This window comes from Dipteris shenzhenensis, chromosome 29 (assembly GCF_047967505.1).
Source record: "Dipteris shenzhenensis isolate YYH24624 ecotype China chromosome 29, Dip_SZ_1.0, whole genome shotgun sequence".
In the NCBI taxonomy this organism is placed as follows: Eukaryota; Viridiplantae; Streptophyta; class Polypodiopsida; order Gleicheniales; family Dipteridaceae; genus Dipteris; species Dipteris shenzhenensis.
Window position 1 is genome coordinate 38987534 of NC_141624.1, and position 11565 is coordinate 38999098.

At 43.5% G+C, this 11565-nt stretch overlaps 1 protein-coding gene across 1 annotated transcript; it reads right to left on the reverse strand.

Annotated features, from left to right (window-relative positions):
* LOC147882810 (uncharacterized) lies at positions 1-591 on the reverse strand. The gene has a single exon (XM_087400512.1). It carries the CDS (start codon positions 589-591, stop codon positions 1-3), a length of 591 nt encoding a protein of 196 aa, XP_087256638.1.
* Between the last annotated feature and the right edge of the window lie 10974 nt (positions 592-11565).

The window sequence follows — 11565 nt, forward strand, 5'->3', positions numbered from 1 at the left end:
CTACCACATGTCCTCCTGTGATTGCTCCACTGCCTCCACCTCAACCCAAGAAATATGCGCCTCATTAGATATCAGAAAGGGGAACTGAAGACTACTGTCATGATGATATGGATGCACTTGAAAACCATTAACTGGATGTGGAAGTACGTGCCCTTGCAAGTACGCAAGATAGAACGATGTAGACCCGCAGTCATGAAATATCAAGAATGGTCCTGACCATCGCAACTTCAACTTTCCTAGCATCCTCCCTAGACGAGTGTTGAATAGTAGCACCAATTGCCCATGCTCGAATGACTTTTTCTTCGAAGCCAAATCCACCCACCGCTTCCACCTTTCTTGAACGTCTAGAGTCAGATAATAGCTCTCCAGTCGCATGTCATCCAATTGATCAAGGACATCCAATCGAAACACCATGGACTCCTGCGAAAGAAGCTTGTCCTCCACCGCAATCCGAAAACTAGGCACTATATGCTCGATTGACGTAATTGCTTCTAGCCCAAATGCCAACTTGAAAGGAGTCAACCCAATTGCCACTTTGAAAGATGTGCGGTAAGCCCATAATGTGGCCAACAACTTTTCATCCCAATCCATGTGGTGCTCATTCACTAACACAAAATAATCCGTTTGAAGGTATGATTTGTCGATTCAGCCAACCCATTAGCCTACGGATAAGCCTGCAGATAGTAGGGACAAGACTTCTTGTGAATCACCATATAGAAGGAATTCATCCACTTAATGACTTTGTTGACAAAGTGGGTACCCTTATCTTGCTGACAATTTCGATCAGGCAACCAAACTGGGTGAACACATCTCGATAGAGGCACTTTGCAACTGAATTTGCGGTGTTATCTCGCAAAGCCTAGGCTTCCACCGATTTCGTACAATAATCAGTTGCTACCAGTGTGTAACAATTTCGTGTGCAGGCAGCAGCTAGCCTATTCATGGACCCATGAAGTCCAGACCCTATTTCTGATCTCTAGGGGTTGAGAGGCATCTGATCATGATCTGTGGGTTGGCCAAACCGCTAGTAGAGGTCGCAACTCTTTGCAAACCACCGAGCATCCCTCTGCATGGTTGGACACCATAATCTTGCTTGTAGAATTTTCTTTGTGGTTATTGCCCCCCCAAAATGACCACCCACAACCCCGCAATGGGCTTCCACTTTGGTATGCTCCATCGCCAGAGTCTGAGTTTTTGCATAATTGGATGCACATCCTTGTAGACATAGATGTCTCCAAAAAAATAGGAATATAAATGGTCACTCATAATCCCAAGCTGCTCGGGACTGTAGTCCCCTTAAACATGATCAATATATTGAAGGAACCCAAGTAAAGAAAATGAGCCTATGAGGTAAAGTCTGACCTTCATTGGCTCAGGTACTGTTATGGATAAAATTGTCTAAGGAAAAAGGCATTAATATGTGTGTGTGTTTGTATATGTGGCAATAGTATAATAAAATATGGTGTGCATAGGGCCCAGGGTTGAGGTGGCAAGGCATGACCATGTGCCACCCTTCCACGTAAGAGGACCCATAAGGTTTGTTGTACATAATCCATGATAGTAATATTATAAAATGTAAGGTGGCATGGCTCCACCATGTGCCACCCCTCCACCTAGGCTGCATTTAGTGAGATATGGCTCAAAGTCCATGGGAGAAGTAATATAAAATAGGTGGAGAGGATATTATATTGAGTTATTCCCTCCATATGGGATAGGCCCATGTGGGGGAGGTATAGAAGGTCCAAGAGGGCAAGTTAAATAATGGGGAAAGTAGGATGAGGTGGCAAGATTCCTTGTGCCAACCCTCCACTTGTCCTCCTAGAGGTTTGAACATATTATAAAATTGGGAAGAGACCAAGGGAGTATCATAGACTTGAGATATGGGGCTTGATTTATGTGGAAATTTGAGGCAAAGGGTTGTCGCACACAATTGAGAGCGTAACCGCCTAGCCCACATGGGAGACTTTTCCACACACACCATGCATGTGGGAGGATACATTAATTGGGAGAGACCCCCTCTTTTGGCTATAAAAGGAGGGGGCTATTCCTTGATGAGACACGCTCATTCTTGTAAAGCCACCTAGCTAGTACTTTGATATTTCCCTCTCATCCTTTCTTTCAAATAAAGTATGATCCTCTTTCCTTGATGTCTCCATCTTTACATCCCTCCTCCAATCATGTACATGCTTCTCTTCCCCCTCTCCCTTTCCCCTTGTGTCATAGTCTCCCTCTTTATTCCCTCCCCTTCTAATTCCTTTTCCCCTCCCATGATAACGGTTTTCCCTCACGATCTCCTTTCCCCTATGGCCCTCGAGCGTCGCCATGCTTAGCCTCTAGCCTCTGGTCTTGATTTCTTTTCCGGCTAATAGAAATGGTGTGGCTGCTGGGATCGAAATCTCCACGGCTAGTGGCGAATCTTCTGCTCGTACCGGTCGCATTTGCAAAACTGTACCATCTGTGCTCCTTCCAAGTTACTGCGCATGCATTCGATTTGTGTGTCTATTGTGTTCACCCGCGCGATAGTTTTATGGGCCGCTGCGTCTTCTGGTCGCAGATAGTTTTCTCGCTCTGCGCATCTCTGCGCATCTACTGCGTTCACCCATGTGACAATTTTCTGGGCCGCTACGTCTTTTGGTCGTAGACTGTTTTCTTGCTCCGCGCGTCTACTGTGTTCACCCGCGCGATAGTTTTCTGGGCTGCTGCGTCTTCTGGTCGCGGATAGTTTTCTGAGTTTCTACAAAATTGTAACAGCAGATCCCGTGCCCCCCTCTTCTCTTTCTCTTCTCCTTCTCCTCTCCTCTCCTCTCTTTTTATTAAGGAGTAGGATTTGAACCCAAGACCTCTCCCTTCACAAAAGGGAGACTTATCATTGGGCCAACAAGTTGGAAGTGGTAAAAATGTAATGATTTTTATTTATATATTGAAATCTCGGGAACTGTAACTCTCTAACTGTGGGGAGTTTGCTCTTGCTGTAAAAAGCAAAAGTAGTTCATTTCATATGCTCTATTCACATCTCCTGCTAGATCGCCGAATCAGAACTTCTCCAAGCTTACTTCACGGATGCACGCCACACGAGGAGGGTGGATATTTATGTCACTTCTCGATGCATTTAAGGATTTGGTGCCTGGTCCTTCGCACCTTACGGCTACCAATGCACGAGATCTCTTCCTTGATCTTCATGTCGACCTTCAATGGCTGATTTTCCAGTGCATTGTTCAAGGAGATGATGGGTGGAATGATACACCGTGGATGATTCATGGTGAAGAACTACTGATACACTGGGAGAACTTTGATTTTACTTCTACTCATTGTGTGGTGATCAAACTATTTGCTGCTTCAGAGGTAATTAAAACAGTGTCCTTCATCGAAGGGTGGGATGCTCCCCAAGCTTGGGGGGAGATTTGGCGCATCTGCTTGTTAATTCCTGTGGATAAGCTCGTCCTGAATGGTTTATTCTCAATCTCACTACAAAGGTTTCTAGGCCTCGGCTATGGTTGGTAATGTTTCGACCAAGGAATCCATTTGTACCTAATCAATTTTTTGTGCCTCATTTCGAGCTTCAAGTTGTTATCCTTTTTGGTCTAAAGATAAACTATCAACAAAGGATTACAAGTTTATTTGGTGCTGAATGTTTGGCTCAAGTGTTAAATTCTCCCCACCCTCTCCTCCTACCTATCTTGGACTACCGAGAAACTTGGGATGTCGAATTTTAGTCTTGGTGTGATGACATCTTGGATCCTTCAATTTGATGGAGCTTACAAACCTTCGACCAAGGCTGCTGGCGTGGGTGTGAAGCTCACTTCACCAGGTGGTGAGGAGTATTGTTACAGCAAGTCTGCACCTGCAAGTACTTGCAATCAAGCTGAGTACTCGGCGCTCATTTTTGGGCTACAAAAGGAACAAGAACATCATGCCAAGCAACTTGAAGTGCAAGGAGATTCTCAACTAGTGTGTGAACAAGTTAGTGGAAGGTGGAAGGTGCGGAGCAAAGGCTTGGTTCCATGACATCAACAAGCATTGGAACTTTGCAACCAATTTGAAGAGGTAAAAATTCAGCATATCCCTCAAGCTCGAAATCTAGTTGCTGATTTCTTGGCATGTGAAGCTTGTACTTCAATCACACATGACGCGAGTGGAAGCACCACCCCAACAAAGCCGCAAGCCATGAAGGAGGGTGATCATTTGTAAGGAATGCAAAGGTTGTGGTCATCATGAAACTAAGTGTTGGGCATACTTGATACGAGTTCACCGACTTGGAAAGATCATCAGAAAGGTCCTCAAGGACATTGCTCAAAAGAAGGATGCCAGACCGCACACCCCTTGAAGAAATAGCATGGCGACTACAAGAACTGGAAGAAGCTGAAGGTGATGTGCAGGCTCTCCAACTATTGACATTTGTCATGGCATTCTTGTTTGCCTTGATGAACAACCTAACCCTCGCTTGTAAAGATGTATGTGATATCATGAGGGTTGGTCCTTTTAAGATTGTCTATGTGCTATTCTATGCTGAAGATTCTTCCCGTGTAGTATTTCACAATACACCAGTCACACCCTACCCTGCCTATGTGTGCTTTGTGGAGGTATCTTCACCCAATTTTTAGTTCAAGCTTCCTCTTTCTATTGTTTGTCCATAGATAAGCCTCTCTTTTCCATCTTCCAAGCATGGCTGACATTCCCGTGTTTTGTGGACAGGTGGAAGAAAATCCAAATGAGTATCTTGTGGCCTTTAAGCGCCGTTGTGTTTCTCTCAACTTTCTTACTGTAGACAGATGGCTGTTGGTTCTTCCCACATTTCTAGAGGGCTTGGCTCAAGTGTGGTATGAGAAGGAGGCTGAAGATGTTCGCCAAAGCTGGCCAAGGTTGACAGTAGCAATGATTGAGTATTTCGGCAAAGAAGAGGAGCCAGAGAATGTGTACCTGCAGGTGGCAAACTTGAAGCAGTCAGAAGGTGAGACAGCGCGTCGATATGTGGATTGAGCGGTCATGCTCCTGGACCGTTTAATTGCCACACAGGAGGACAATGCCAGATTTTGAGCTGGAATGACTCAACATGTGCTAGGCTACCTTGTAGCAGGAGCAAGTGATGAATTTCGCCTCAAGCTTAAATGGGAGAATCTGAAAACTATGGTGCTAGCACATGAGATTGCTCAAAAGTTTGATAAAGTTCAGTCTAACCCCGCTTCAAAGAAGACGATTGTCCCTCCGCAACCCCCTCAATTCCTGCAACAACAATTTGGGGGGTCTAACTCAGGGGCATACCCCCACCCCTCATCAGGGATGTATCCACCGCCTCCACCTCAAATGTATGGTCCTCCCTTAGATGCTTACCCTCAACAAGGTGTATACTCTCACCCTCCGCCTCGAAGATTTCCCTAGCCTCGCACACGAGCCCCCCTCCTTTCTACTCCCTCGGCCCCTCCACCTAAAGAGGCCCCCCCTGCAACAGAATATGGATTCAATGACCTAGCCAAGGCCCGGAATGATCTTTGGCTTGAGATGGTGGGCATCAAAAATCAAGCCAACCACCCTCTCAGAGACCGTGCTAATGTTGTATGCTACGAGTGCCGCCAGAAGGGTCATTATCGCACGGAATGCCCCAATATTCCAAGGGTGAATCTTCTAAGTGAGTCTGGCACTGAGGATTCTGATGTAGAGATCCTTGACCTCGGGAAAAGAAGTCATACTACCTCGGACCCCTCTCCAAACCGTGGACCAGGATGCCCCAGGAAGAAGGTGTCCTTCTCAGAGCCTCAAATGCTGAGATGGCAGACCCACCAACAGAGAAGACTAAAAGATCCCGCAGGAGTAAGTGGTCACCCTCGGATTTTCCCATCAGCTCGGGGCAAGAGGACTATTCGGTCGTTTAGGACCTTGCTCATCGTTCTTTGAGCATCACGTTCCCTCGACTAATAGCATTAAGCCCTAAGGTGAGACGTGAGCTGCAGCAAGGGCTCTCAACAAGGAGGAACAAGAAAAAGGGAAAGGTAAGAGAGGTATCCTCTATCTCTGAAGAAATTGATCGGCACCCACATACAGTCGATGTCATCATAGATAATTGCCTACAACCAAACATCAAGTATGCTCATTTGTCAATCTAGCAGGATACTATCGCCGCTTCATTGATCAATATGCTGCTTTGACACGACCCATGACTATGCTATTAAAAGATGGGGTTGATTTCTCTTGGGATGAAGATTGTGGTCATGGGTTTGCACAAATCAAGAATGCTCTGGCTTCAGAACCCATTCTATGCAATCCAGATTGGTAAAAGACTTTCTATATCAATCCTGGGTTTGGTGAGCACACTCTGGCAGGTATTCTTCTCCAACAAGGGGAGGATCGGTTCATGTATCCGCATTCGATTTGCTTCTCGACAATTGCTCGACACTGAGCGATGCTATTCAGAGGCTAACAAGCATGCCTTGTCTTTGGTGTTTTGCATTGAGAAATTTAAGCATTATGTGGCTGGAAAGTCCTTCATTATACTCACTAGCACTGGTCTTGCAAAGCAAGTTCTTCAATCACCAAATCCCATGGGCCGATTGGCCAAATGGTTGGTAGTTCTACAAGAATATGATTTTTCTTTCAAAATTGTAAAAGGGGGTTGTTCCAACTTGAAGAATGCTTTGATTGATTTAGAGGAGTGCCTTGATGTAACCCTTGTAGCAGCCATAGAAGTTGGGGATCCATGGTATGGTGGTATCTACAAGTTTCTGACTGCTTTCTCCTAAGGCATGGATGGGGTACTAAGACAGGCCATTGATGCAGATGAAGTGCCTAAGGTATTGAAGCAGTATCATGATGGATTTTGTGGAGGCCACTATGCCAGTGACTATACAGCTACTAAGAAGATTTTACATGCTGGATACTATTGGCCGACCTTGTTCAAGGATGTCACTTTGTATTGCAAAACCTATGAACCATGCCAATTCTTTGGTAGGAAGGATTTGCGTCCGGGGCAACATCACCCAGTGATGTCCATCCATCCATTTCAGAAGTGGGGAATAGATTTTTTCGGGCCCTTGCCCATGACTGCCTGCAAAAAGAAATATCTTTTGGTAGCCACTCAGTATGTCACTAAGTGGGCTGAAGCTATTGCCCTCCCTGCTGCAAATGGTAAGGCAGTTTCAAATTTCATATTTGAACATATCTGCACAAGGTTTGGGACACCCATGGAGATTGTTTCTGACCATGGAAGTCCATTCTTAAATGAAGCAGTGGAGTTACTCATGGATCGCATGGGTATTGATCATCACACTTCTAGCATCTATTATTCGGCATCCATGGGTCAAACAGAGCAGACCAATGGCCTCCTTTGTAAAACCATGGGAAAAATGGCCACAGGGAACAGGAGCCAATGGGATCAGAAGGTCACTGAAGCCGTGTGGGCTTACAACATCACTCATAAAACATCTACAGGTCACACTCCTTTTGAGTTGGTGTATGGTACTGAGGTCGTTTTACCTCTAGAGATAGAGATTCCAGCTTTGAGATCGGCACAAGAACAAAGGATGACAGAAGATGAACATGTAGAGGCCAGATTGGTACAACTTGAGAAGTTAGATGAAACCCGACACCTTGCACTACACCAAACAGAGGTCCAAAAGAATCGACAAAAGGCCCGCTTGGATGCTAAGATTCGCAAGGGATGGGAAAGACACTTTGCTGAGGGGGATGTGGTGCTATGCTTTGATAACAGATTGGACCACCAAATGGATAAGAAGTTTCTGCCACTGTGGACTGGTCCATACAAAGTCATAAAGGAACGTAGCAATGGGTCTGTACAAGTTCAGGAGCTGCTTGAACCATATGGCAAGAAGGTGATCAACAAGCGTTACCTCAAGCCTTTCTTTGTGCGTGATGGACCCAGGCATGGAAATGTTGTGCATTCCCTGCCTGGGGGGGGGGGACTGTTATGGATAAAATTGTCTAAGGAAAAAGGCATTAATATGTGTGTGTGTTTGTATATGTGGCAATTGTATAATAAAATATGGTGTGCATAGGGCCCAGGGTTGAGGTGGCAAGGCATGACCATGTGCCACCCTTCCACGTAAGAGACCCATAAGATGTGTTGTACATAATCCATGATAGTAATATTATAAAATGTAAGGTGGCATGGCTCCTCCATGTGCCACCCCTCCACCTAGGCTACATTTAGTAAGATATGGCTCAAAGTCCATGGGAGAAGTAATATAAAATAGGTGGAGATGGATATTATATTGAGTTATTCCCTCCATATGGGATAGGCCCATGTGGGGGAGGTATAGAAGGTCCAAGAGACCAAGTTAAATAATGGGGAAAGTAGGATTAGGTGGCAAGATTCCTTGTGCCAACCCTCCACTTGTCCTCCTAGAGGTTTGAACATATTATAAAATTGGGAAGAGACCAAGGGAGTATCATAGACTTGAGATATGGGGCTTGATTTATGTGGAAATTTGAGGCAAAGGGTTGTTGCGCACAATTGAGAGTGCGTAACTGCCTAGCCCACATGGGAGACTTTTCCACACACACCATGCATGTGGGAGGATACATTAATTGGGAGAGACCCTCTCTTTTGGCTATAAAAGGAGGGGGCTATTCCTTGATGAGACACGCTCATTCTTGTAAAGCCACCTAGCTAGTACTTTGATATTTCCCTCTCATCCTTTCTTTCAAATAAAGTATGATCCTCTTTCCTTGATGTCTCCATCTTTACATCCCTCCTCCAATCATGTACATGCTTCTCTTCCCCCTCTCCCTTTCCCCTTGTGTCATAGTCTCCCTCTTTATTCCCTCCCCTTCTAATTCCTTTTCCCCTCCCATGATAACGGTTTGCCCTCATGATCTCCTTTCCCCTATGGCCCTCGAGCGTCGCCATGCTTAGCCTCTAGCCTCTGGTCTTGATTTCTTTTTCGGCTAATAGTACATCATTGCTACCACCATACACCATGAGTTTTCCTCCAATGTGGGAGCCATGCTAAATAGCTATGCCTAGATTTCTCACCACTTGTATATGGTTCTTATTGTATTTATCTGAACCACGGAATGCTAAGCCTCATTTGAAGCTCTTAAACTTGCACTGGCTTTAGCTTCTATATTTGGGGCACAAGGTTGGCCTCACAATGGTTTATGCTATGAAAATGTTTTGCCATTATTTTTTGGAAAACAAATTTGTATTATTTGTAGACCATCAAGCACTTATTTATTTAGTGAATAGACCATTATGACCCAGATGCATCACGTGGTGGATTCTTATATTATTACAGTTCAATTAAATCACTATTTGGAATTCATAAGGGATGAACTCATTTTATGGATGGATCATATATCTCAGACCCCCAATGGAGAGCCAACAACAAAAAATGGTATTGATGATGGACTGCTTGGTGCCCCATTATTCCTTGCTTTTAATGTTGCAATGGGCACAAGAGGTTGGCCACTTTTTGGCCAATGGGTTCTTGCAACAAGAAAAGGCCATTAACAATGATAGGTCCCAAAAATTCATTAAGGCTATGGCACCATATCAACTGATTTTTTTGCTCAATTATGCAAGATGGGAAAAGATGGCATTATGTGCCATTTTTTTCGTGAAGATGAGCTTATCAAGGTGTTGCCAGTCGGGCATAGTAGGAGGACATTTTGCAAGAGGAATCATGGACCACAAAGTATTACAAGTTGGATTATGGCCGTGGCCCACACTTTTTTAAGATGTAGCTGAGTTTCTAAATGCTATGACCCCTACCACAGAGCATCCATCCCTCAAAAGAAAGACTACATGCCTCTCATAGGAATTCTTACAAGTCAACCCTTTGAAAAGTGGCATATTTACTTAATAGGACCCATAAGTCCAACAACCATAGGAATGCAAGCACCATACATTATTGTCAGAATTGGCATATTGTACCAAGTGGGAAGTAGCGGAGGAAAATAGGAAGGCTGATGCTAGGGTAACATTATATCACTCATGGTGTGCCACGACTTTATATACTGAAACTATGAGCTATATAGTTAATCCCATGCTATATACTCAAACTATGTGCTATATAGTTGATCCCATGCTTGGAATAGCACAAATAGTGAGCTATATAGCATGCATAGTTCCACATCTATGTCTGTGTGCTACATAGCATATTCGGTTTTTTGTACATCACACACAATGTGCTACATAGCATTCATGGTGTGCCATGACTATATATACTGAAACTATGTGCTATATAGTTGATTTCATGCTTGTAATAGCACAAAGAGTGAGCTACATAGCATGCATAGTTTCACATTTTTTTGTGTGTACTACATAGCATATTCCATTACCCACTGTCTTGAAGTCTTTGTGCCCTCGTCAACTATGTTGGGCATCTTCATCTTTGTCTCCTCATTTTCCCTATTGTCTAGAGTCCTAATCCTCATGGCACATATGAAAAGAAACCCCCAATCTAGCCACAATGGCAAATTGCCTGTGTTGTGTGCTAGCCTTTTATGAATTGTAGATCTTTCCAAGTACACTTTGGTAGCTAGTGGAGCAAGATCAAGAATAAGAGAGGATTACAAAGAATACTACTATCTCCTAAGTGTACAGGAGATCTATAATTTCATGGAAGCTTGTGTTGTGTGCTAGCCTTTGATGAAATTATAGATCTTTCCAAGTACACTTTGGTAGCCAGTGGAACAAGATGAAGAGGAAGAGAGGATTACAAAGAATATTACTATCTCCTAATTGTATGGGAGATATCTAAAATTTCATGGAAGGCTATATAATTGGTTTCTTTTCATGTGCCTCAAGATGTGGATTGTCATATCCTACTTAATGCTAGTTAGGACCTGAAGTATGATGCTAGCGACTTGCTTTTGAAGTCCTTGAAAACAATCATCATATAAAAGTATTTTTGCCCAAGTACTACCCTCTCCAAGTTATTTATATGTACATCATTCAAAGTCCACTAGGAAATGTTGTTCTATTAGCTTTACTAAGCAATTGACAGTGGGAACAATGAAAGAGAATCCTTGTGAGGTAGGACTTGTGGGTTGAATAGCACAAATAGTGTGCTATATAGCATACATGGTGTGCCGTATCTATGTATATTGAAATTGTCTGCTGCTATATAGGTTTGAGTAGCACAAACAGTGAGCTATATAGTATACCTTGCTCCACATCCATGTGTGCACTTAAACTGTGTGCTATGTAGAAGACTTTGTGGGGTGTATAGACTTGTACAACCTCAGGGGGGTCACTATGTATAAACCCTTTATATCACGTGCATTCAAGGCCTATTTCTAAAATCCCTTATCTGTAAATTTTTCATTAATAAGATGTACCCCTTTTCTATACAAATCTATAAATTTTTCCCAAAACTATTTTAAATAGTCCCTTATGTATATTTATTTTTGTAAATTTTAGAAATAAAAAATATCCTTCTGTTGAACTCACGTGATAGGGTTACATATCATGAGTGACCCCCCCGAGTGTACAACACAAATAATGTTGTATAGTGTATACATGTTGTGCCCCATCTGTGTGTATTGAAATTGTTTGCTATGTTGTTGTAGTGTGCCACATAACATACAAAGTTTTGACTGTCCATGTAAACA